Genomic DNA, 27,578 nt, shown 5'->3' with positions numbered 1-27,578 from the left:
CTTAAAGATGTTCTACAACGCCGTTTGCACCGCACTCTTCCATCACTTGATCTTTTTAATTTGGTGCGTCAATCTGTTGAGTAACTTAGTATAGGAGATCATGATCTGCACTCACGAGAACATTCTTCTTTTTTAAATTAAGAATAAAGTAAGAAGACTGTTCTCGTGAGTGCGGATCATGATCTCCTATACTAAAACTTAAAGATGCACATAGAGACATGTCTGATTATATGTTACCTTTATTTAGCAGAGCCAATGCATTTCATTCTAAACAAGAAAAATTAATAAAACTTTTACAACAAAACAATCGGACCATCTGTTAACAAAAGAAAAAGAAAAACTCTAAACAGGGGCTATTCAGAAGAAGCAGAACTATGACTGGGCGTTGTCTGTGTTGAGCAGTCACCCTGCTTCTGAGACTTGAGCTTCTTGTAGTATTTCTGGAGGAGAGAAGGAGGAGAAAAGTTAACTACATAAATAGATGTGTTCAGTCTTGAAAAAGAACAGTACTTTAATTTAACTAAGTACCACCAGTATTTTAAACCAGTAAGAAATTAAAGTGCAGTTAACATTCAGAATGAACTAGTACCTCCATGTTCTGGTAATGCTTTAGGGTACTACAGTGACTTTTCTTAGCAGTTTCCTCACTGCCATAGAATAGAGAGCAGAGTCTGCAGAAGAAACCCGTCTTGGGTACCACAAAGTCAACCCCTATGAAACATGACAAAAAAAAAATTGAATTAACTTTGCTTGGCGGTAATGTTGTGATAATGCATTTGATTCAGTCATTGTTCACAGCATTATCAAACAAAGACTTTTTATATAAAACCAATAGGTTGTTGCTGATGGTAGCATCATTTCTAGTGGATCTCTAACCAGTGGGATTGTCTGGGTTAAATGGCGGCAAGGTGAAGTCTTCAATCACAGGGGAATGAGAGCGGGCCTTCTTAGCCTCTGGTTCCTGTGTCGGCTCCATCTCCCGCCGTTGCTTGGACTCTTCTGCAAATGAAAATGGAAGAAAGGAATAGGTAAGAACAATGGTAAAAAGAAACGCTAAATAACTGTCAATGAGATGAAATACCTTTGACTGAGGATTTTTTGTCAGAGACTGGTGTGTCAACAGCATCACTTTCTGACTTTGCAGAGTTGTCATCATCTTTAGCTCTCATCCTGTCCTCTTCTGACCCTGAAGAGACCGCTGCAGTCGATGATTCTGGAACTTTCACGGTTTCAGCCTTTTGCGGTTCTGGCTTCACATCGAGATCCATGGATTCGACAGCTGCAGGAGGATTCTCGCTTATGGAAGCAGCTGCCTCTGGTTCACACTCCGCATTTGTCTCGGGTTCCTCTGCTTCTTCAGCAATTTTTGTCGCTCCTCTTTTACCTCTTGTGGATCTCCTCACTACAGAGAGCAAAAGGAGACAAACTGCTTGCCACTTTGCACTTAGAAATACATCTAATCTGAGGGTTTAATGAGAAAGAAACTGCTTTCTCTCTTTTACTCACCTGGGGCCTGGCGAGTTCTCTTTTTGGTCCTTGTAGCTCTCTTTTTAACTTGCCTCTCCTCTTTGACATCTTCGCTGGGTGGTTGTTCCTCTTCCTCCTCCCCTACTTCATCCACAGTTACAAAGTTCATCTTGCGGAGCTCTTCAAGGTCACAGGCATCCTCTTCTTGGCTTGGTGATTTCACAGGCTCTTCTGGTATGATTGGTGTCGTGGTGCTTGGGGTGGTTGGCTTGTCTTCACTATGCTCCACTTCCTCATTCTCCTCATCATCACCCTTGGCCTCATCCAGGGTTACAAGAGTCTGGAAAGACAAAGAAGAGGTCATGCCAACTTACAAGAACTAAACCAAACCAAGATAGCCTTAATGATTGTTTTCACAAAAAAAACTGACCTCAGGATTGAATAATTCAAACTCCTCCTCTTCATCAACAATCTCATCCAATGTAACTAGGCCTTGAAGTTCTTTGTCCAACTGGTATTCTTCACCCCCCGTTTCATCATCTCCAACCTCATCAACCGTTACAAGTGTCTCAGGCACTTCATCAGCCTTCGAATGCTGTTCCTCATTTGTTTCATCGACAAAATCTTCCTCACCCTCACTGACCTCATCAAGAGTGACCATTGCATCATGGGATGGAATTTCAGAGATCAGAGTTTCTTCATCATTATTGTCCATCACTGGGGCAGAGGATTCAGGCTCCTCAGGATGCACATCTTCTGATTTCTCTAAGGTTTCTGCAGAAGTTGCAGGAGGAGAGGAAGAAACGGACTTGCTTGGCTCCAATTCATCCAAGGTCCCAATGTCAGGGTCTTCTTTCATGGTTAGAAGGGTCTCAACATTGTTGTCCATCTCTGCTGAAGCATTTTCTGCTACAGTACAAGGCTCTGTTGTCTCGTTCTCAACGGCAGTTTCCATTCCCAGTGGTTTTTCAGCACTCTCTTCCTGAGACTCTTGCTCTTCTGGCTTTGGAGATGCAACAACTTCTGCAGCTGGTGTGGTTTCTTCAATATTGGCTTCTATTTTATCTGCACATTCAATAACTTCAGGTTTTCCTATCTCAGAAGCAACAATCTGGTCAGTTTGTTTTAAATGATCAGCTGGATCTGACTCTGCAATAGGAAAGACTATGGAGTGGGAATCGGGTTTATCCGCAATCTTCTCATCCTTGACTGAAGACTCAGTATTTGAGACCACAGTCTCCTCTGCATCATCCCCTACTTCATCAACGGTCACAAACTCATCAATGTTAAATGGAAACGGTTCCTCATCTTTTTCCTGGAAAGCACAAATTCTTAATCAGCAATGCCTATCTTCAATTATTAGACTGCAGACATGTTAAATTTTGACACTTACCTTTTCAGCTGTCCTTGTTTTTGAGTGACTCCTCGAAGGCTGTGAGTTTTTGCTATGACTCTATAAACAAGCAAAAAAATCAAGAGGAAAGATTAACATTTCAGAGTGATTAATAAAAGCAGAAACATCAAGGTACCATTTCAAACATCTTAAAACAATAGCTATATATATAGTTGGTACACCTCACCCTGTGATCAACATCATGCCCCCTTAAACGCTTTGATGGAGGAGTGGACTCCCGCCTGCTCCTCCGGGAGGAGGAGGACCCAGAAGATCCCCCACGCCTGGTGCTAGGGCCATCTTCTTCAGAATTACCCCTGCTCCTGTGCCTAGATGTTGGCTCTTTCTCTGGGGACGAGGTGTCTGCAGGCTTACTCTTTGACCCAGAGTTCTGAGACTTTTTCTCTTTCTCGTTCTGAATCTTTTTGCTCTCAGCTTGAGTGGTCTTCTTGGTTGCTTGAGCAGGCTTCTTTGAGCTTGACGGACCTTTTGTGGTTTTCTTCTCTGCAGCTTTTTTCTCCATTTCTGCCTTCTGTCTGGCTGCTTCTTCAGCACGTTTTAGTGAAGACTGTAAGCGACACTGATGGACAGCTAATTCAAGGGCCTTCAAAATCTCCTGCGTAACCGGAGGAAAGTCCAGAGAATTGTCGTCAATCTGGAAGGGCTCAAGCACCGTTTGAGGACTGTTTGAGGCACATGTAACTGCGACAGATGAATTACTGACTGTTTGATCAGAAGTGGAGGGTAGGTCAGAGGCAGGATCAAAGGTTGGAATGGAGTCAGATTCAACAGCTGCAGGGACATGCTCTTCAGCAGTTTCGTTTTCATTACTAGACTGAGGATTTATGTCCATCTCTAAAGGTTCAGTTGGTTTCAAGTCATTCGTTTGGCCCTCGTTTTCAATCTTGAGCTTGTGTGTTTCCAAAACATCTTCTTTGACATCAGTGCCTTTGGTAGGTTCTTCTGGACTCTGGGTCTCCATGGCCTCTACTGCAGTTTCCTCACTGCTAACAGTTGAAGCAACAATCTCCATTTCTGACTTGGACTCAACATTGTCTTCTTCTAACTTTGAATCGTCAATTTTGCTTTCTTCCACAGATGTAGGAACCAGTTCTTTGGGAACATCTTCAGCCTGCAGGACATTCTGGTCGTTTTTCTTAAGCAATGTCCCTGTTTGATCAGTTGAGTCTATTAAAATGGAAGTTTCTGAGGAAGCCAATTCATGCTCTGCTTCTGCAGACTCCACTGAAACTGCAGGTTCTGAAGCGGAAACAGCCGATGCAACCTCAAGCTCTGTTTTTCCAGATTCTGAAGCAAGAACTGGGAATCCAACTTCATGCTCTGTGCTTGGAGATTCAACTGAAACAGCAGATTCCGCAGGGACTGATGATTCAACTTTAAGCTCTGCTTTCCCAGACTCAGCCGAAACGGCAGATTCTGAAGAGGGAACAGAGTTTTCAACTTCAAGCTCCTTGTTCTCAATCTTAGATTCAGCCGTGGGAACGGAGGATGCAGCTTCATGCTCTTTTATCACAGATTCAGTTTCAGGGGTCTCCATGACAGTTTCATCCTTCTCTGCTTTATTCTCAGAAGTAGTTGTTTCTGCATTAGCAGATGCATCAACTGTAATGTCTTTGGGAACTGCAGTAACTTTAGTTGCAGATGTATCAGCATTCATCTTTTCATCACCATCACTTTCTTTCAAATTTACTTCACTATCGTTTATAACAATAATTTCATCATCTTTAGCCGCAATAATAGCATTAGTTTTTGGAGCTTTGTCTTTTGTGACAGGTGGACCCGCAGTAGATGCAGCTGCTGCAGCGACTACCTTTTGGGCTTTGATGGTATTAGTTTTTTTTATTGTCGCTGCTGTTGTACCAGGAGGGTTTGCTCTAAGAGGAGAGTTAAACATGAGAGAGAAAATCATTTTGACATTTCCAAAACTGTTTTTATAAAATAAAAGCAAAATATTTAATTTCTCCCCTCTTACCCTTTAGCTTCTGTCTTCTTTTTAAACTGTTAAATAAATAACAACATGGTTAGTTGCATTTTTAATTAATTGCCTCTGTAAAAGCATTGAGGTGATGTCACACATGTAAATGGCAGACAACGCCAGCTGAACTACCTTGACTGGTTTGGCTAGTTGGAAGCTAAGGGTACTGTTCTGGACCACACAACGAAACTTGAGGAAGCGAGCGAAGACAGTCCTAGCGGTAGTAGCATTCTCCATTTCAAAAATAATCTGAGATAAAAACAAAATAACACAATATTGCAACAGTCAGCTAAGATCTCACATTTCCCTTTAATAATAGAAAGATTAAAAAAAATAAAAAAACCTGGAAGATAAAGACAAAACATTATTTTATAGTCACTACATTATTGTTTTTCCTGTTTCTCTGCAAAGATATTATGTGAGAAAAAAATAAAAATAAGATTGTTTAAAGCTGCAGTCCGTAAGTTTTGCCTCTTTGTCGCCATCTCTGTTTGAAAACCTGGAATTGCAGCAGTGTGCGGAATTATCTTCCTTGCGTGGGTTGTGAGTCGGCACGGCTCCAGCGCGGATGAATCTAATGTTCTGAAGAGTATGTGTGGCAGTCAGTCACCGCACCGGTGTGGATACTGTACTTCGCAATATTGATTTCGGATCATTTCTAACCAAAAAAAAGTTACAGACTGCAGCTTTAATTAATATAGAAGTTGAATTTGAGGTGCTTACCCTGCCATTAAGAGGCAAAACTTTCTTGAAGGCACCATAGCGTTGAATTATGGTCTCTACTTCCTTGATTGCCCCAAGTGTTTTTGGCACATTGCTAACAATGAGAAGGCGTTCTGGCAATGTGACGATTTCCTGTGGTCAGGAGGAAAAAAAAAAAAAAAAGAGTCTGAGACATTATACAGGTTATTTAATTTTAATTAATCTGTTTGGCATTTACTTACAGGCGATTTCTCCATGCCCATTATCACTCTGAATACTGACTCCTTTGGGGCAGATAAAGATAAAACATTCAGTCAACACTAACCAGAATTAATCAAGCGAGTATAAATGTACTTGAGACATAATGCTCTCTCTCTGATTGACAACACAGAGAGTTCATTATTATTGCATTTTTAAGTGAGAACAGAAAGTTTAATAAATTTGGATTAAAAATCAAAACATACATCATAAAATGTTTCATGGACATTTATATTTTTTGTCCTATGCATAACTTAGAGATGGAGTGCACACTCACAGTGTAATTCAGGTCAATAGGTTTCATCATCATCTTAACGGTTATCTCATTGTCTTGCACTTTAGCTGGGGTCTCAGAGTAGGCCTTCACCATTGCATCAACTGCCTCTGTGTTGGGCATCTGCAGATAGGCCTAAAAAAGTATAAAAAATACTGTTAATAAAATATATAATACACTATAATATAAAAATGATGTACATATTAAAATAATAAAATGTAAAACTATATAATTTCCTAACATTATTACCTTTTGTTGAGTGATTGCTATGACAGGAGTTGCAATGAAGCCATATGGTTTAGCAAGGTTGGTGAGGTCATCCTCAGTTACCCCTTCCTCTGGAAGATTTGTAATCTCAACTATATTTTTTCTCCAGGGTATTTCCTGTAGTCAAAGAAAAAGAATAGAAGTAGATGATTTAACAAAGTGAATGGTTTTTATATGTGAAGACAGAGAACACAAAATAACATACCTTCTTTACCAACTTCTTTGCAACTGCTGTCTCTGCCAAATTACACAAATAAATGTTATACAGATTGTCCTGCATGACCACAAGAATTACAGATGAAGACGCAGTCACTTACCTGAACCCTTAGCAGAGGGTTTAGCTTTAGCTGTCTGAACAGTCTTTTTGGGGTCGCTCAGTTTTCCCCTGGTTACTTGAGCCGTCTTGTTGGGGTTGCTCGGTTTTCCCTTGGTTACTTGAGCCGTCTTGTTGGGATCGCTCGGTTTTCCTTTGGTTATTTGAGCAGTCTTGTTGGGATCGCTCGGTTTTCCCTTGGTTACTTGAGCCGTCTTGTTGGGATCGCTCGGTTTTCCCTTGGTTACTTGAGCCGTCTTGTTGGGGTCGCTCGGTTTTCCCTTGGTCACTTGAGACATCTTGGAACCTGTCACCTCTTTTGCTTTTGCTGTCTGAGGAGCCTTAACTGGGTTTGCACCCTTTACTTTTGCTGATTGGGTTGGTTTTGTTGTTGTAGTCACCTCTTTTCTGTAACAGGACACAAATGCATTTACAGAACCTTTTGCAATAACACTTTTATGTATAATTCGAAAACATGAAAAATAAAAGTCAACAGTTATATCTACGTGCACTGCAAAACCACTGCATGCATGAGAACTTACTTCTTAACAGGTTTTTCGGTCTTAACAGATTTTCTCCCATCATCATCTCTTGCATCCTACAAAAATGCACAAATTGGATTTAATGTCAGGGCTTGGTATGGTTAATCTGTAAGGGGAATTGACAAAGAGTCAAACATACCTTCTCCATGCAGACTTTAACAACCTGCCCACGAATTGTCAGGTTCTTACAGTTGAGCAAAGCTTTGGCATCCTCCTCTCTTTCCATACACACTGAGGCCTGAAGAGAGTGCAAACCACAAAAGTTTGCAACAGCTACAACAACTACATTTCAAATTCACATATTTGCATTACACTACCATTCAAAATTTTCTTTAAGAAAGAAGTTAATACTTTTTTTTTGCAAGGACACATTAAATTGATTAAAAGCCAGTGGTTTTACAGCTGTTTTCAACTGTGGTTATAATAATAAATGTTTCTCGAGCACCAAATCAACATATTACAGTGATTTCTAAAGAATCATGTGACACTGAAAACTGGAGTAATGGCTACTGGAAATTAAGCTTTGCAGTCACAGGAATAAATTGCATTTTAAAATATATTAAATTAGAAAATGGTTATGTTAAATTGCAATAATATATATATATATTTTTTTTACAATACTACTGTTTTTATTGTATTTTTGAGGAATTAAATGCAGCCTTGGTGATCATAAGAGATTTCAAAAACATAAAAAAAAAAATCTTGCCAACATCAAACTTTTGAATGGTACTGTGCATTTTTATAAACCCAGGATATTCAAATTATGTTTCAATGTTCTGAGCTAAATACAAACGAAGTATTCACAAAAAAGTCACAAAAAAGTATTCAAATGAACTTTGTTGATATGAACTGGGCATTTGTGTAGGCATATATAAAAATTACTAAGTCTGACATAAAAATGTGAAATACAAAGCAGTGAAGGCCACATTTTTCAGAGAGGTAGATAAGCAAATAATTAATTTAATAAATAAATAATAAATAATTTATGCATTTAGCAGACGCTTAAAGCGACTTACAGTGCACATTCAGGCTATACATTTTTACCAGTATGTGTGTTCCCTGGGAATTGAACCCAAGAACGTTTGCGCTGCTAACGCAATGCTCTACCACTGAGCCACTAGGAACACTAATTAACTACCTGCACTGTGCTGTACATTCAAAGATTAATGCAAAATAAAACCACAAATGATAAACACATTATTTCTACCTCATTAATTGCCTTGAGGAGGATGGCAGTATAAATCTTGCCAAAAGGCTCAATGGCATTAGTCAGTTCTTTACTTGTAGTCCAATGAGGAATTCCAATGAGCCTCAACAAACAGGATGTGCCAGGGGCATCCTTGGGTCTTGGCTTCACATCATACAGAAACAAAGATAGCAATTAGATTTCATGCACAATTATTAGTACAGATACACCTACATTCATCTCTACTTTTTTCTAATGTTTTCTAATGACCCTGATAGAAATATGACAATACAATCGGCTTTAAATCTAAAGTAATGGAAGAACAAACAGTCAGTAACTGCAATGTGAGGACATACCTTTGGAGTGGTGGAGGACTTTGAGATGGAGGTTCTGCTTGACTTGGAGTACTCATCTCTCTTAGGAGAGGGCGGCCGTTTCCAACTACTGCTGCTACTGCTTCCCTTTGATGAGGAAGTAGTGGAACTACTTTTCTTCTTTGCTAGCTCAGCCAGCAGGGCTGGTGCCAAGGATTTCACAACAGCCTTCAAAGTACTACTGTCTGTGATTGAAGAAAACTCAGCTGTGGGCAAGAAATGAACTTAATGCATTAGTACACCAAGTGATTTGAAAGCAAAATATTTTACATAGCAAGAGCATTGCAATAAAAGTTCTTACTTGAAGACATGAGTTTCATGGCCAATCGTTCACTACTGCTAGATCTCTGTTGCCAGGATGGGCTCGAACGGCGGGGGCTTGAACGGCGTACAGGGGAGCGCCTACTGTAAACTGGAGACCTTGACCGTTGAGATGGTGGACTACGGGACCTCCGTCTGTAAGGACTGCCTCGAGACTTCCTATGGGGGGACCGGCTGCGACTTCTGGAACGCCGGTACCTTCTAGGGCTTCGGGAGCGAGAACGGGATCGGGAGCGTGAACGGGATCGCTTACGGCGGCTTGAGGAGTCATGGTGCCGCTTCGGACTGGGGGATCTGGAGTACGAGTGCGATCGAGTGTGCCGCTTTGAGCTGCCGTGTTCTGTTTTGGGCTCAGGTCTGTGGATGATTGACCATTTTCACGTGAATTTAAAAGCCTTTTTAATATCTAGACAATTATTATGAATTATAAGATGAATTTTATTTCTAGACCTAAGTGTCCAAGATGTGATAGGGATTTACCTTGAAACAGAGACAGCCTCAACATTCCAGTCAGGATATCTATAACAACAAAACAAAGACATGATTTTCCGTTAGCAGTTAAGCAAGAAATTCTCCAATGGAATTCTTGAGCAATAAAAGCCAATCATAAAAACACTCACTGTTTCCTAAGACATCTACAACTCTCAATGTGAAGATTTGTATTCTGATGTTCAAGCCAGTCCTGTGATCAAACAAAAACGCTTTAATTATCAATGTCTTTGCTTTAATTGCCAATAGTGCTTTAAACAGTGCAACTGATTATAAAAAAGATTCACAAAATTTTGAATATAGAGCTAAAAACTTTCAAAAACAAAAAAGAAATACCAGAAGTCCAAATTTGAGACACGATAAAGCTTGTTAAATCCACTATAGTCTCATTAGAACAAAAAGTCCATGATTTTCATGACAAAACTTTTTCCCAACATGAAAAAGTCCAAGGCGTTGCTTCAGGTATTACGAAGATGGAGATTGACATCTGCCTTTTGTCTTCTGCATAGTGGAAAGTCATCAGGTCTGCCTTCACAACAGGTACAGTATTTTTTTCAGCCAGTCCAAAGTTTTAAACTAGGTTTCAACAAATGGTTTTTCATCAGGCTTCCCCCAGGTTTCCAGAAAACTGACTGATAAAACTCCTTCTGAAACTGGAATTGGCTTGAAATAGTCAAGATACATTTCTTTTTCCAGCCAGTTATTATCTACTCTATTCACATCAGCATACAGGCTAATATTTTTAACCCACAACATGGCAACTGAACAATTAATAAGCAATTGGAGTTAACAAACATTAAAATTTCATTACAGATTTCTGACATTTTATTTTAATTTAATACAGTTTTAGCTCAAAGTTCACCAACACATTTTAAATGAATGAAACAGGAAGTGAGACCCTTTTTACATACAAAAAAAAAATTATGCTTTCAAAAGAGGCACTACTGGGTAAGAAGATACTCACCTTAATCTGGATACATTCAATGTTACATAGAGAGCATGTATGAGGAAAGATTCTTGGTGTAGCTGCGGAGTAATCGTTCATCATGGTCGGAGTTGGAAGCCTCTTCATGGCAGGCACGCTGATTGGAGGTGAAAGGAACGGGATCCAGTTGGCATTCAGACCTCTGGAGATATCGTCAACGGTCATCATAGGAAGAACACCAAGTTGAGGCGGTATCTGTAGAGGAGGTCGACTGGAAGGCTGCAGAATAGGCTGGGAAGCAGATGGTCTCGCTGGAATCGTCTTAGAGGGTCTCGGATCTACTGGTGGAGCTTTCTGAAGCTTTGGAACTTGTACAGGGCCTGGAGCTGGCTGACACGGCTGAGGATGCTTTGTGATGTCCATGCCACTGAAGGGTGGTCCAGAGACCTCCCTCACAAACTTTGGTGACTCTTTAGGCAGGTGTTCACTTGCATAGCCATCCGGGCTCTCCTCAGGATAGTCAAATTTACTAGAATGTCCATAGTCAATAACTTTGTTGTATTCAGATCTCGCATCAACGTCCCTCTTTGCTTTACGCATTCGGATGTCTCGTAAAATAAACGGTAGGTTGTCGGGGGTCAGCTGATCATCTGGATAGTGGCTTAGAAGTTCTAGGTCCTCATTGGAGAGTCCAAAACTTGCTAGGATGCTGCTGGCACTTTCAGAGGTGTAGCGTGAAGGCCGCTGTTCTGGCGGAGGCTGGCTGTCCAAACCACTTGATCCTCCAACAAAACTTGCAGATGGGAACAGCTGTGAAGAACTGGAAGGACGGTCCAAACTTGAAGATGCAAAGAGCTTGCCTTGGGCTTGGTATATGGACCAGTTCACCTCATCAGATCGCGAAGTCCCTGAAAAGCCGCTGCCGGAGGAAAGCACTTCATCCCTTGTATTCTCTCTCATGCGCGGATCTGCTTTTTTGGGTTGCTGGAGCATTTGAGTGAGAAGGCGAACTTCCTCGCGGGCTCCCCGAAGGTTCCGGTCTATGGCGGTTTCGAGATCTGGGGAAATCTGAGACTGGCGCTGTCCCAGTGAGAAGGGCTGGTTGACCATCAATCCCCCGCGAGAACCAGATATGGAACCCGGGCCAAGACGGGCTGCTCCCAGCTCCATTCGAGGCTGTGACCCAAGACCATACTGGCCAGGCACGACGGGTCTCTGACCACTGGGGAACGGCCCTCCACGGGGATTATATAAAGGATGCGACATGGTGACCTTGAGCAAGTTGAGCAAGGTCAAAGCAGGGGAAGCAATTGCAGGCGGAGTGACACTTGTGCCAGCAATTGCATTCAGCTGGTGCAGTGCCAACTGAGTCTTTATCTGTGCCAGCTGGAGGGAGACGGGGCCTAAAAGCGGCAGACTCCCAAAATGCCTCAATGCAACAGGGGGCACACAATTTTCCAAGAACAATGAAAAGCTGGAAAAATTAGGGGGGAAAAAAACACACAGATAGGGTTATTGGCTTGTTGTCTTCATGTCCTCACACAGAAATGGCAAAACGGATGCGACCATTTTCCCCTTCTGTCACACAATTTCAAATCTCCAGCTTCAAGGGATTTAAACAGGTTTCCATGTCTTCACTGAAGAAGAAAAAACAGCAAGCAAAAAGGACAAGACAGACAAAGCAAAATAACATTACAGTTTAGGAGTATCTTCACACAACTTTCATGCATGAGTTTTAGTAGGGTTCTTTTTTTTCACCTGAATGTGAACAGGGAGGGACGAACATGCCTCAACACAGGACAACATGATAGGTCAGACTGATAATTTATAGATACTAGGCAACTGTACTTTATTAATAACCTGTCAGCAGTACTTTGACCTTTTACATTAATGCTGGTGTGATGTAATTAGAGTCTGGACTGTCAATATTGTCCATCACTTTCAACAAAGATCACTAAGGTGACTCCTCTTCGTGAACAGTTCAATTAAAAAATAAAGGGAAGAATCTACTTCTGTTTAAAAAAAAAAAGAAAACTACAGAGCCTTTGCACTGAACATTTCTGAAATACATCAATTTCTAACTATGCAAACAGGCAGTGTTGCCAAGTCTGTGGTTTTCCTGCAGAATTGGGCTACTTTTATATTCTTGAAATGGGTTGTTGTCTGCTCCGCTCCCCTTTTCTATCAAGGTGGAACCCCTGGAAGTAGTGATGGCTGCTTTCAAAGCACTGCTTCGTGAAGCTTTGAAACTTTTGCGAATCATTTGTTTCGAAACAGTGGTTCGGAGCGCGTATTAAACTGCCAAAGTCACGTGATTTCAGTAAACGAGGCTTCATTATGTCATAACTGTTTCGAAATTTCAATGGCTTTCCATTGGTGGGCGATCTCTGTGAACCAGTGAATCATGAGAGTTCACTGAGATCGCCTCCCAGCGGCGAAACATTGAACCAGCATCTATGGTTTTTACCTGATCTCGGATCAGTTTCATCTATTTGTAGACATTTTTAACAAGACATTTGTGTAAATAAAAGGATGAGAAGTAGTTCATATATTTCTCTGGCCTATATATACAAGCTCTCCATAAAACAAAACAAGCCCTGCAAATTAATATAAAATATTTTAAAAGCCACATATTATACAGACACTTCATATTTAATGGTATTTTATCAGTTTTATGGCAATTAATGTATTATACTTTAAATAAAACATTTGCAATGGGGTTTTAAAATCTTTTTATGCATGTTTTAGCCTGCGTTTTTGTTGCCTTTACACACTTTACAGGCGTCACCAGGGTGTGGTGTTTCGAGCGCTTTCGAAACAGTGAATCATTTTGTGAAACAATTGGTTCAATTGATTCGAAGCTTTGAAAGGGTTAGTTTCTCCCATCACTACCTGGAAGGAGGTTTTGACCCCCTGGAACACGATGTCAATAGTTTCCGCTGGAACATGATTGGGCTAGTTTTGAGTACCAATTGGGCTCAGGTTCTGTTACACAGACTTGGCAAACCTGCAACCAGGGCTGCTTTTTTCAATTGTCTCTACAATCTACTTATAGATAGCAGCATATCATGCTTTTGGGACATGCAGTCCAGATCAAATAAATCAAAGATGTGAGTGGCGAAGCCCTACAATTCATCTCTCCTTATATCAAGTTTTTCTAACAGTAAAAGTGCAGAAAAATCAAAAGGAAACAGCAATAACCACCAATTCTACTTCTATAATGTTACATATTTCCAAGTTAAAAATACATAAATAAAAACTGTAGGGCAGGACATAATTTTATCCAACTTGAGAAGCATTTTTTAAATGTGAACTAGCACCTCATGACTACACCACGTTATGTACGAGAAGCTGTAAAAGACACAGGCACAAGTGGAATGTACTAAACATGGTGACATTAATTGTTAAGTAAATATAATGAGCGATATATTGCGTCACCAAAAATGATTGAGGTCATGTACATATATTGCGCGATAAGTCGATATATTGATTATTGCGACAGGCCTACTTGGGAACAATTCCTTTTCAGATCTGTCTTTATTTGCCATCACTGCCATAACCTTAATTAATTGGCATTGTAATCTGAAATTTCTGATTTTTTTTTCTAAATGCAAGTTATTGATCCTATTGCGAATGATTCATCCATGTATGCATTTGAGAACAATCTACTACATTTAGTTGAAATATTTTTGCTCATCAAAACCAATATTGTGCATTAAAGGTGCAATAGGTGATTGTCTTCAGAAATGTTTTTTGTTATGCTGGTTGAAAGTCTCTTCACATCCCGATAGCAATCATTAAGTTAAGTGCGTGGTCTAAATGTATTTGTCTGTATTTATATATTCTGTGGAAGGCGTAGGATCAAGAAATGTTCGTCCAATCAAAACGCTCAATCCGAGCGTTTTAATATGCTTTCCTACCTGCCTGTCAACGTATGTATTAGCATACCTCTGCGAACCCTGTTCGCGCATACAGGATACTCATCAGCGCGTTCACGCACGCTGTGCAGACAGAGCGAGGATGGCAGGCAAACATCAACAACCCGATCTTCTTTCCTGGTACTGTAGTACTTTTAAAGATTTCTCAAAGGTGAATGGCACATAATGTAGCCCAGCGGTTAATCCAGTCCTCGCGCTAGCTCGTTAGAAGTGAGCAACCTGCATGAACTGTGTTCCGATCGATATGATCCCTACAGTGTTCATTGCTCCCTACTCCCTGAGCTGGGGAAATCCGTGGAAGTTTACTTCACTTCGGAACATGGGGTGGAATTGGGAACCGCTGATGTAGTCTATTGTAGTAATGTTGTCTCTGGTATTCTGGTCTGTGAGCGTAAATTCGTTCATGGGGCGTGGCTTTGGACGGCGATTGCAGGGAGTGCTATCAGGCTAAAGTCAGCATTTTCCAAGATCTCCTACTGCACCTTTAAGTAAATGAGTTCAATTTCGATTCCTTTGATATAACTGATTAATTCAAAACATGCATGTACAAAATTAAAACGCAGCAGTCTACATATCAGAAATTAATAGAACGTATGCAAAATTGCATCATTAACCATCTATCTGAAACCCTCAACCACTGGGTTTTAGATTGCACTTTCTTTCTTTCTTACTGCAAAACTGGCTCAGACAGACCGCCATCCAGCGACTGAACACAAAATGTCCACTGAACATTAACAGACCGCCTCACTCAGCAGCCATTTCTGATAACAGGCCTAAACCTGTATTAAATGTCAACCACTGGACATTAAACGGAGATACTCTTCCGGTCATTATGAAGAACGATACAGAAACACAAGATGATATTATAACCCAAACATCTGCTTCAGTTCCCGTCTTGACAAAATTAGAACACATGTAACGTTACTGCAAATGGAGGGCATATAACATGCAATTTGCAACTGCTAAAACAGATATTTATCATGAGACTGAACAGCGGACCAATCGATGGTGAGGCGTTATACCCAAACAATTATCTATAACGCTTCCATCGCTATTTCGAGCGTCGATCATTTTAATGGAAGCGGTACAGTCTGGATGGGGTGATGTTTTTGTGGCCAGTGTGCCGCATACAAAGTAAAAAGCAATGTTTAATTGCATGAAACACGCAGTAAGAGTGATCTGATGAGCAGATCGGTCATGAAATCAACCCAATTCATGCAGGCCTCTGGCCCTCAGTGTAGACCCTCTGGCCTTCGCCCTCAGTGTATCATTTACCCCGATCAGTCGACGTCGCCATTTTATACAGGAAAAATCTTTTTATTCCACAAATAAATCACCACATTTACACTAGAAGGGTCCCCAACACAGGTGAGATGCACTACAATAACATACCTCGTACTTTAATATGCAAAATCTTACTGTGGAAATCCGACGAGGAAAACGCTCCGCTTTCAGGGGACGTTCGGCTTGCGTCTCAGACGCGATCAAATGATCGAAGAGTCGAGCTACGGGTCAGGAAAACCAATCAAGCCCGACCTCTTGCGACACGGAACAATAGACTGTAAAAAAGCACGGAACACTTCCAATCTTTAACTTGTTGTTCAGCTATTAACGTATTATTCAGTAGTCTAATTATTCCGCGAGACCGGTGCACTTTTTGCCCAGTAGTTAATAAAAGACAGGTTTTTCGCCGTTTCTTGTGTACAGCAGAGAGGGGGTCGTTTTCCTTTAAGGATATCCAGGAGATGGCAGTGTTGTCATTTTTTTTTTAGACTAGTCTGACTCTCTTTCAGCCAGGCACAGACTAGTGGTTAAAACATCAAGTCTAAATGTGGGCCTACAAACATTTCACTTCCCACATACTTCAGTGAAGGTATATATCTATGTATTTTAGCGCATTTTAAATGTTGTCTAATGTTGCACTGTTGAGTGTAACAAAGCAGCTGTAAGCACTTTAATAATTGTACTTGATTGCTATATTTAGGCTTAGTTTTGAGGAATTTGTACTTTGCTAGAGAACTATTTCATTTCCATTGTAAAATCATACTTATAAACACTCCTTATAAACACTTTTGTGAACGTGAATGAAACCAAGTAGCTTAGGCTATCTGATTGAATGAAACAAACCCACTGTCTCTTAAGTCCAAAAATATGTTTGTTTCAAAAATGCTTTACTTTTAAATACTAAATACGTTGACTAATGTCTGAGTAATATTTTTTACATGCACAAATTATTTAAACACAAGTTCCCTTTAAGAAAAGCCAGTCATAATCAGATATGCAGAAGTTCAGAATTGCTGTATGTTGATGTTCTTGACATCTAATCCTCCGCACAAGGTCAGAGATGTTGGCAAACTAATGTCTCTCTCAAATTTCTGCAGCTAAACCTCCTTCTTTTACACATCGACTGTCTCATCACAGTTTTTAAAAGAAAAAGTAATTAGATTTCTATTTTTATTCTTAAGTGTATTTTTTTATTTATTGTTAATTAGACTATTTGAGGACATTTATGATATCACTGATGCATTACCATAATAATTTGCTAGAAACATTGCATTGACTACATTGTTGATTTTCAGCTTTAACGAACTCATCTAGTTCTTACCTTTAGAAAGAGTATGGTTTGGGAAGCTGGTGATTTCATGACCGAAAGAGTAATAAGAAAGCTGTTATTCTGCTTAGGTGAAGTTTATGCCAAGTGTTCTGGCTTAGTATCAAGACTGGCAAGCAACTTTATTTAACCCTGATGACGTAATCTAACATTATTTTGACCATTGCTAAACATTTAGATATAAATAAATATGAATAAACAATGTTTCCTTTTCCTGTCTGCAAATATTTCCAGCTCAGTTTATTTTAGATGCTTTTTTAATGTTTAATGTTAAAATATACAAGCTCATGATGTCTTACTTGAGCAATAGACTAAATCTTATTTTATCGTTCTTTAACAGTAAGCCATTAGCTTCAATGGAACATGACTGCTTATCCAATCAGGTGCATTTTATTTAGTATTTTTCAGTTCTGTAAAGAAACACCCTGATCCCTCTTTGGCCATCATTTCAGATGAGTCTCCTTTAAGTAGTCCAGAGTAGCATGCTGCCATTTTGTGAGAGTGTGAACCTGTTTTTCATACATGTCACATTTTCCTTGCTGATATACTGTATAGACTACTATTCAAAAGTTTGTGGTCAGTAAGATTTTTAAAATTATTATTCGACAAGCCAAGGACACAATAAACTGATCAAAAGTGACAGTAAATACTTGTACATTGTTACATCTATTTAAAATAAATTCTGCAAATCAAAAAAATGTATCACGGTTTCCACAAAAAAAAAAAAACATTAATCAGAACAACTGTTTTGAATATTGATAATATTAAGAAATGTTGCTTCTTATTTTAAGTGCAAAATCAGCATATTAAAATGATTTCTGAAGGATCATGTGCCATCATAGGAATACATTTTAAAATATAGCTGCAAGCAGCAATTACGGGGCCAAGCACTAAAGAAGCAAGCATCAGGCCAACTGCAGAAATTAGTAATTGAAGCCATTTTAGGATGATTTTAGTCAAAACGGCTTAAAAATCATAAATACAACCTCTAGTAACATGATTTATTGGCTTATCACGTTTGACCAATAGGTGGCGCTGTTATCAAATCGATGTGGTGTGTTCTGTGTGAGTTGACAATGGCACATACAAAGTTTGGTGTCAATATGTCAAAGTTTCGCAGAGATACAGCCTCAGATGCAGTTTGGCATCTTTTCAGCAAATTCGTTGACGCCCTAAACAAAAACAGTTTCGTATAGCGACACGAAATCCATAACTTTTGCCAGTATGGTCTGAAGATGATCCGAGTCAAATTTGGTGAAAATTGGAATAACGGTCTAGGAGGAGTTCGAAAAAGTAGGTTTTCAACATGAATCAAAATGGCGGACAGGAAGTTTGGCCAATTTTGGCATAATTGGTATCGTTGTTCTCGGCATGACCCAAAGAATATAGGGAGACCAGTTTCATTACAATAGCCCAATTTATTCAAACGTTATTAGCATTTTTGTAAATTTTTTTATAACTTTTGACCACAAGGTGGTGCTGCCCCCAAACTTTTTGAGTACCATCAGGGCATGGTGCCGAAGACACATACTGAGTTTCATAATGATACGCCAATGCGTTAGTAAAATATAGCATTTTACTATAAAATTCAAAATGGCCGACGCCCAAAATGGCTGACCTGGGAAAATTGGGTATCATTCGACTTGGCATGCTGCACTGAATCTAAAGAGACCTAAAGAGAGTTCTGTGATTTTTGGCAAAACCATTCAGAAGTTATAAGCAAAAATATGCATTTTTCATTTCTCCTGACCTCTAGGTGGCAATACGCCAAACCGTTGCGGAGATATAGCCTCACATCCATTTTTGCTGCTTTTCGTAGAATTCGTTCGCGCGTTATTCGAGAATGGTTGGACTAATCAACTTGAATTCCATAACTTTTTGCCAGCATGGTCTGAAGATGATCTGAGCCAATTTTGGTGAGAACAATTGAAAATAGCGAAAAAACGAAACCTTACGATTTTAAATTGTTTGTGTTCGTTCGACTCAGCATGAGCCAAGGATTCAGAGGAAAATAATTTTCCTTCTGTGGCTTACGGTTCAAAAGTTATTAGCATAAACATGAGTGAAACTTTGAACAAGTGGTGGCGCTAGAGAGTTTGAGTTAGAGACTTCAAATTTGCTATGGTTAATGTTGAGTCTGTCCTCTATCAGTGTGCCAAATTTCACAACTTTCCCGCAAGCGGTTCTATGGGCTGCCATAGACGCAATGGCGGAAGAAGAAGAAGAAGAAGAAAAAGAACGCCAACGGATACAATAGTTGCCATCGCACCTTCGGTGCTTGGCCCCTAAATATATTAAAAGTATTTAAGCATTTTATTTACTGTTATGTAAATTGCAATAATATTTCACAACATTACTGTTTTTACTGCATTTTTGATCAAATAAGTGCTGCCATGCTGAGCATAAGAGACTTCTTTAAAAAATATTTAAAAAATCTTACCGTCCTTAAACTTTTGATTTCAACAGTAATGTAGGGTAGTAAGGCTACTCAGTTATGGCTTGCTCATCAAGCCTTTTTTTTTTGGCAATCCCAAACTCACACCCTGAGTATTTACTGTGCTTGACCACATGCTAATCTACTGGGCAGAACTTGAGATCAGTTAACTAGGAGAACGAGTCTGTGTTCTGCTTCCCAGAAACATAATAAGTGGATTGTAGAAGTGATTGACACCAATGTTTTCTACGATCTATTTGGGCTTCTAATGCTTTTGGGAGACTCAGCACTAAACAGTTAATTGCAGTGAAAGACACAGAAGAGAATATTACTTTGCTTCTAATCTTAACACTCATCTAAGTTTTCCTTTCTCCCTCTTTTCTCTTCCGTATCTTTCTCACTGGCCCTGGTTTATGTCCAGGTCCAGCATAGTGACAGACCAAAATCATTCAAGCACCAGGGGCCAATTTCAATCAATAACAGTTTGGGCACAGAGAGAGAGAGAGAGAGAGAGAGCTGGCCGCATTGCAAACACTCAGACATGAGCGACAGAAAGAAAAATGAGACATGATGAAAGGTGCCATTTGCACTTCAAGCAAGAGCATGAGAGTTAGATAAACTGTTCGCCCTTTTCATCCCGTCCCCTTCAAGCATTATTGTGGCACACAACTTTGCACGCACTGTAGCTATGTTATGGGCAGCTGGCATGACACCATTTGTCCTTGTCTGGCAGGGCAGATGATATGGACTGTGAGGGGTTCTGTTAACAGATAACTAATTAAATATAAGAAGAATAAATGCCCTCCAGGGGTTGGGGGAATACCTACCACTCAGCACTACAGGATAGACTCTCCCAGGAGCCCTTCAGTTCTTAAAAGGTCACAATAACATGATGTCCTCATGGCAGATGGAGCTCAGGCTACAAGTATTTTCAGTTTGCATGTAACTCGCTGGGTCTTATTTTAGACGTCTAGGTTTACTGTGTCAGATCAAAGAATAATTTACATCATATATTGTGCATTCTGTTGTTTATTATATTAAAAATAGTTTATTATTTAAATAAAACAATTAGCTGCATGGCTGTATGTCTAAGAATATTTATGTTCATCATTTCATTTTGTTTGTCTTTGTGTGTGTGACACTGTGCACCATGTGTGACTATTACACCACTATATGTGACTATTGGCCATGTTTTATGGACAGGCCACTTGCAACGAATTCTGATTGATCAAGTGGCTTTCTATTGTACCGCCTGTATTATTATGATGGTTATCATTATACATTTTAATTTGAAAAGCAGATTTTGGTAGCACATTAATGTTATATTACATAAAGGAATAGTTTCCCCAAAGATTTGCAAAAAGATCTTGAAACATGGATTTTTGAATCATGAATCATTTGCTTCAGTCAAAAAAATTCACCCTGACGCCATCCAAGATGTAGATGAGTTCATTTCTTCATTGGACCAGATTTGGAGAAATTTAGCATCGCATCACTTGATCGTCAGCAGTGAATGAATGGGTGCCGTCAGAATGAGAGTCCAAACAGCTGATAAAAACACCACAGTAATCCACAAGTAATCCACATGACTCCAATCCATCAATTAACGTCTTGTGAAGTGAAAAACTGCATGTTTGTAAGAAATGAATCCATCACAAGGCGCTTTAACTTTAAACCGTCATGTATGGCCAAAATACAAGTCCATATTAACACTTCCTCCAGTGAAAAAGTCCATCCCCTGTTTTCTTTCACCAACATATTTGTTTAGAACTGTTTTCACTTGTAAACTGTGCTTGATCTGTGCATATTTCTCTCCTGGTTCAGACTTTTTCTAGAGAGTACTCGTATTGGATTACTTGTGGATTGTTGTGATGTTTTATCAGCTGTTTGGACTCTCATTCTCACGGCACCCATTCACTGCAGAGGATTCATTGGTGAGCAAAAAAATCTGTTCAGATGAAGAAACAAACTCATCTTGAATGAACTGAGGATGAGTAAATTGTAAGCTAATTTTCATTTTTGGGTGAACTATTCCTTTAAAGAAATATATGGTTATATAAATGTAAAATAAATGTTAATGTTTGGTTTGGTTGTTGTTAGTATGAAAGAACATCTTCTCACAGCATGATTTCTTATGGATATCTGCTGGTTAGCTCAAATGTGCTGGTTAATGTTTCCGTATTCAGTTCAAGTGGGCTTTGGTCTCGTCACCCCATCCGAAATTAGTTCTTTCAGCACCTCGACACCTTCTATTTCAGAGTACAGACACACACGGATAAACACTTACACACCCTCATGCAACCACAACCCCTTTAACCTTCTCCCACACCCGTGATTTCAGAATTGTGCTGGCGAGGCGTTTTGTGGTAACAGTGTCCCCAGATATGTTCACCATCTTTTCCGCTGTAACTGAAAACAGCTTGCTCCTCATTTCGGCTGTCCTCATCTAACTCCCTTTCTTCCGAAGCTTGTTCCAGGTTCATGTGTTTGGTAAAACTACAGGTTTTTTTTGCTATGGTGGTTTGTATAAAATCTCTCAAGAAAAAAGACCTGTTTTTGATTTGAATATAATATATTTATTATTTTAACTGTAGTCAAAGTAATATAAAGTTGGTGTAAGTAGTAAGCAAGACATAGTCCAATAGGTAAGCTGTGAACACCCTGTATTTGCACTTGAGGTTTGGGACTGGCTGTGTTGACCTGACACCCTTTAAATCAGCAAAGCTTCTCTGATTTACCTTACACAGTGTTCAAGAATTTCTGGCCAGTTAATGGAACTATCACTAGCCCTTTACTACTAAAAATGTTACATTCATTAATCATCTTGTAAAACCATTTTTAAGCTTTGCAAACATTTTTTATGCCTGTGCTATAAGATGACATGTGTAATTCTAGTTGTGGTACTGTTAGGGCCACAAGCTCTTGACATGCACACACACAATCACTATAAATTATGCATGACCATAAAACATCCAAAAACATATGTAACCTTTCTGAAGGAGGAACCCATAAATCTTGTTAATGGGCCCAGATATAGATATACACTACTGCCCATCTGCGGTCTTTATGGCATTAAAAGGCTAAAAGCCAAAGTCATATGCCAGCATGTGGACATATTGTGGATCCTACAGGATATAGCATATAGGTGTATATACTGTATTTAAAAATCATCTGATAAGATGTTACTTTTTTCCATGTTGGTGGTTGTTACAAGGTAATGTCACTGTGTCCACTGTGAAAGGTGAAAAGGAACCACATGAAACTTTCTAGTATTCAGTTTCTGATAACAACTAGTGCCGTGAGACTACGATTAGCACGTCTAATTCTGCCAATGAATCTTGCCAAGGTGTTCACAGTAGTCTGGTCAGACTTTCCTTCCCATATTTATCTTCAGTTTGACTTCATGTCAGCTGATTTTCCTTTCCGTATGTTGATAAATTGAACAATTCGTACCTTCCAGAATTCTAAGCCAATAGTTACCACACACACAGCCGGTCAAGTGTTTGGAATAATTAAGAATTTTTGAAGGATATTGTGACACTGAAGACTGGAGTAATGGCTGCTGAAAACTGTTTTGCCATCACAAGGAAACAAAAAATGTTATTAGAAAACAGTTCTTTTAAATTGTAAAATATTTCACAAAATTTATTTTACTGTATTTGCGATCAAATAAATGCAGGGTAACCATTAAAGACGTTTTCCAGCAACATTAAATATCTTAATTGTTCCAAACTTTTGACTAGTAGTGTAAAATTGTTTTTTATTTTCAATTGCTATTTTATTGGTTTTAAAATAGGTATTAATATTCATCACGCTTGTAAATGGCAATCACTTTAAATTGAAAAGACCTAATTTGGATGACATAATGATAAATTAGTTGGCTTTTCTGCCTCATAAATCTCCAGTTTTAAAGGCTTGCATTATTTTTGGACACCACAGAGGTGTCCAAAAAGTTTACTGTATGTGTGAGGTCCACAGATTTGGCCATTTAGTTCACAGTATGATTGTTTGGGCATTTCTATGTTTCGAAGTATATACAGAGGAAAGCAATTGTAAGAGGGAGAGGAGAGAGGAGAGAGGAAAGAAACCATAATCTCCTGGTACATTATTTATTTTGTCAGCGTTCAATCAATGGCATGAGCCTGTGGCTGTGACTACTTCCAGAACAAACAGACCAGGGTCATAAATCTGTTTCAGACTGTGTTCAGACTTTCGTCAAGCCATGGGATCATCACCATAGCTTCGTGTTCCAGGCTAAATCACTGGACTCAATCAGATGACAGGGAAGCACAGCAGATTGTCACCTTCTATAATACAACAGTCCATGTAATTGTTTTTGGAAGATTCATTCGCTTGCATTTCATCAGAACTAAACTGATAGTCCGCTAGCAGGTAACTGATGAAGGTCATCATTCAGCATGGTTTAGCTCACCATCTTTTAAGTCATGACCCTTTGCTGTGTGCTGAATTTCCGAGTGCAATCATGCGTTGTGTGTAGCTGCTTTATTGAGTTTGCATTCAGCTGCTTGACATGACTGGCCCTTCAGCTCAAGGGTCTATTTGGAGCGAGCAGCACGTTGTGGTAGTGTAATCCAGGCAGACAGCAGGAAGACATTGTCTTCTTTGCCTCGTGTGCTTTGTGAATGTGTCATGATTATCTTTAAATTCAGAATTAGTTTGCTATCAAGATGAGTATAATGAAAATGCAGATTTTGATGATCACATGACACTGAGAATGATATGATCGATTAACAATGTTGAGGTTAATAATGATATTTCTGCAATGATGATGAGGACAGTGACAAGAAAACAAATGATTTACAAATGAAAGATGAGCTGTCATAGTGTGTTGGAATGCAAATGGAATATCAGTCTGAGCGTAATGGAATTTACAAGAATACCACAGCGGACACATTGTGGGCTTCCCCAGACAGTCTCGCCACAGTCCCTCACAACCATTATGTGCAAATGTCAACGTCAAATGCACAAGTCACAGATTAGCAACAAGCTTTCCCCCTGTGCTGTTTTCTCTAATTGTAAATTACAGTTACATGCTACAGTAATGCAGTTACAATGAAAATAAACAGGGCAAGGCCCCTAAAAATTTTAAAAGTGGAAATATGAAGCTTGTACGTTTAAGCACATGACTTAATAAGTAAAAATCATTATTATTTATGTTGTAATGTAGGCTCCAGCCCCTCCCCATGGCCCTAAAGCAAGTAGAAGATGGATGGATGAAAGGAAGGAACTTGTCCAAGTCATCATTTTTGAGGTAAGACAACTTTTGTAGGCAGTGAACATCTGGTTATGCGTTAATGATATGATTGTGGACCATGCTCATTTAAACAGTCCTTTTCATATAGTTCATGCAGTTATATAATTTATTTTTACTATAATGTCTCGTCGTGGTCAAAAACAAGACAATGCTTGTCTTGTGGATGTCTATTTATTATATGACCTTGTCCCTTCATTATATGTGTAATTGCTATTTCTATAGTTAGTTATGTAATAATTTTCTATATATTTATATGATATGTTTATACATTTAATATTTTAATATTAATTATTTTTGTGGTAATCAACTTTTTAACACAAATGCTGTCAACAGAGGGAAGTTGTATTGAATCCTGAATATTCTTTTGACAGGACAACAGATAATGTCAAAAACACAATGAAGTCAAAACTGAAAATGATTTTTTTGGTCATTTAATGTTAGCCTTATTTGTTCATCTTTTAAAACATGTTGGTTTGTTAAACTACAGAGTATCAGAGCTAGTTTGTGTTAGAGCAATGCACTTATGGTCACTGCTCCAGACAGCAGAGGAAGATCCATTGTTAGCGTAAAGTATAAGGGAGGAGAAAAGGATGTGAATTGGAGAGAGAACAACAAAATCCTTTCATCCACAGAATTAGTGGGTTACATCAACCAGTTCAGCTGGGGATCATGGAGGGGAACATACCAACGCAACAATCAGTCCATAATCATGGTACTTTTAAGTAGTCCTAATAGCAAATACTGCTTTGAATTAAATGTACAGTACCTAGATTTATTTGAAGATTAATGTTGGTCCTTGTTTAGTTTTGACTGTGTCTTTCATTCAGTTTAATATGGGAGATCCTGTAGGTGTAATGTTATCTGAACCAGTTTAATCTGGGCTGAGTGAAAAGAGGAATGCGACATGAAGTAAGCAACAGTATCCTCTAGTCATGTGATCAAGAGAATAAATCTAGTCCCCAAATGTAAAGCTATGAAGCTCACAAGAACAAAGGGAGGGTTTCTTAAAAGGTGTAAAAAAAAAAAAAAAAAAGGTAACAGTTTCTACAGTGTACTTCAGATATCTTAAAACAATTACTATGTTGACTTTGGCATTATATTACAGACTTGTCTAAAGCTCATGTTGGGTTAAAAGGTTCAAGACTGCATTTTATACATGATTATGACATTCCTTTGCATAGTAAACTGCAGACACAACAGGTGCTGGTCCCTAGTTGGTCTAAGGGCCATTATAAATGAATACAACATGGATTATATAATTAGACTATTGCTATCAGGGGATACTGACTCACACGAAAGGAATGAAACCAGACATGACTAGACTATGATAATAGATGCCTTCACCAGCAAATTTGATTTGATGTGGCATTGCCAAAAATCTTTTTAAAGACTTTGCAAATCATATTCAAATGAATGCTTATTCATTTAATAGAACTACACAGCAGAAAATCATATTCTTTAATGAGTATTTTTGCCTTGTTTATCGGTTAAAATATGTAATAATCATTAAAACAAAATACATGTAACTGAGCAACATTGTAAAACATTAAGACTTGCTTTCATAGACTATCTTGAACATTAGTAAATTGTGTCCTATTGCACTGGGAAAAAGTTGAACTTTTTATACTTACAAAAGCAAGTGAAAATTAAGACACTCGAGATACATCAAGAAAACAAGCCTCAATAAAAATGTAAATACATTTGTCTTGTTTTATGGATTTTTAGAAGCTATGTTTTTTGCAGTGTAGGTAAATAATCACTGATATCCATTTGAAAAGTTGATCTTCTGGAAAGTCAATTGATTCAACATAAAACGGGCACATGAGCAGGACACAAAACGCAACAAATCGCACATCCAGACAGGTTAGTGAATTAAACAGCTTAAACACAAATGACATTTCTTAATTGTCTTTGTTTCAGAGCCAACGTTTCAAGCCACACATTTTCAGACACAAGTAACACTTAAGCGCTGAATCTGGATCAGCTCCTATACCCAGGAAGAAATCACAACTGATTTAAAATCAGTTTAATAGGTTGGTTTTAAAACACATCTCCACTTACCTATTTGGGGTATTCGGTTGAGAGAAGAGAGCCAGGCTGTTGGCCTGTTTGTTGACATTGTTACTTGTGATAGCATTTGTTGAGCCATCTTGGGAATTTAGTTTCTTATTGCTCTTTATCATGCTTCCGCCCCTAAAAAGCTGAATGGAGGGCAAATGTGCTCCTGTAGCACTCACACCTGCTCTGGGCCCCAAAGAGACCTTAAAATCCACAAATAAACCGACGCAGAGTCTCAGATTCACAAAAAGCTTTTAGAAGGATGAAAAATGTCTAGAAATCAACACATGGTGGGATGCTGGTTGTTGTGTATAGTGTTATGATAATTGTTTGGTTGCTGATCCGTACCTGGAGGTGCAAACAGGGTATTGTTTATGGGTTGCTACATAAAATGATTTGGTGAAGGGGCAATAAATAAGTGCTGAGAGTAACGGGTCACAAAAAGGCAAAAAAAAAAAAAAAGTCCCAAAATAATGACAATATCCAGTGCTGTGTAGGTAGAGAATCTTCATTTGACGTCCATTGTAGAAAATGTTCTTTCTTCAGCAAATGATTTGATAAATTCAAGCTGGCATTGCCTTGTTGACAAAAATGACACAGTTTCATATGTTGCAAATACTCCTATATAAAAAAGGAAAGTCTCAAAACAAAGAAGTTCTCCAACCTAGATGTCTTCGCTGACAGCTATTAAAGATCAGGCTGGGATTGCAAAGGGTGTCCTGGGATTTCAAGTCACACGGCTTCTGCCACCCGGA

At 39.0% G+C, this 27,578-nt stretch overlaps 1 protein-coding gene and 1 long non-coding RNA gene across 2 annotated transcripts; one reads left to right on the top strand and one right to left on the bottom strand.

The window, feature by feature from the left end:
- Window positions 1-238: 238 nt before the first annotated feature.
- On the bottom strand, window positions 239-26,963 carry LOC107738036 (zinc finger protein 638-like). The gene is made up of 25 exons (XM_016549710.1): window positions 26,827-26,963; window positions 10,547-11,981; window positions 9,714-9,775; window positions 9,574-9,612; window positions 9,074-9,450; window positions 8,755-8,978; window positions 8,420-8,563; window positions 7,352-7,450; window positions 7,213-7,268; window positions 6,675-7,078; window positions 6,563-6,594; window positions 6,340-6,474; window positions 6,094-6,225; window positions 5,801-5,842; window positions 5,580-5,711; window positions 4,989-5,105; window positions 4,854-4,879; window positions 3,048-4,755; window positions 2,861-2,920; window positions 1,898-2,782; window positions 1,507-1,807; window positions 1,082-1,402; window positions 877-999; window positions 590-711; window positions 239-440 (listed from the first exon to the last, which is right to left on the bottom strand). The coding sequence occupies exons 1-25, from the start codon at window positions 26,946-26,948 to the stop codon at window positions 354-356; spliced, it is 7,185 nt and encodes a 2,394-aa protein (XP_016405196.1). The 5' UTR covers window positions 26,949-26,963; the 3' UTR covers window positions 239-353.
- On the top strand, window positions 16,256-25,467 carry LOC107738037 (uncharacterized). Its single transcript, XR_001639855.1, has 3 exons — window positions 16,256-16,318; window positions 24,679-24,762; window positions 25,398-25,467. It is a non-coding gene; the product is annotated as an uncharacterized LOC107738037 (long non-coding RNA).
- Window positions 26,964-27,578: the final 615 nt, after the last annotated feature.

The sequence above is a fragment of the Sinocyclocheilus rhinocerous genome, unplaced genomic scaffold, assembly GCF_001515625.1.
Source record: "Sinocyclocheilus rhinocerous isolate Xijiao unplaced genomic scaffold, SAMN03320098_v1.1 scaffold494, whole genome shotgun sequence".
Taxonomy (NCBI): Eukaryota; Metazoa; Chordata; class Actinopteri; order Cypriniformes; family Cyprinidae; genus Sinocyclocheilus; species Sinocyclocheilus rhinocerous.
Note: the sequence above shows the minus strand (reverse complement) of the source record. Positions and strands in the feature narration are given on the sequence as shown.

Bases quoted from the DNA above. Each gene is read 5' to 3' on its own strand.
- LOC107738036 (XM_016549710.1), bottom strand. From the start codon at position 26,948: ATGATAAAGAGCAATAAGAAACTAAATTCCCAAGATGGCTCAACAAAT. The intron at 8,564-8,754 runs GTATGTCCTCAC...TATGATGTGAAG, and splicing joins AGTCCTCCACCACTCCAAAG to CCAAGACCCAAGGATGCCCC. The intron at 5,106-5,579 runs GTAAGCACCTCA...TTTTTATCTCAG, and splicing joins TTTTGCCTCTTAATGGCAGG to ATTATTTTTGAAATGGAGAA.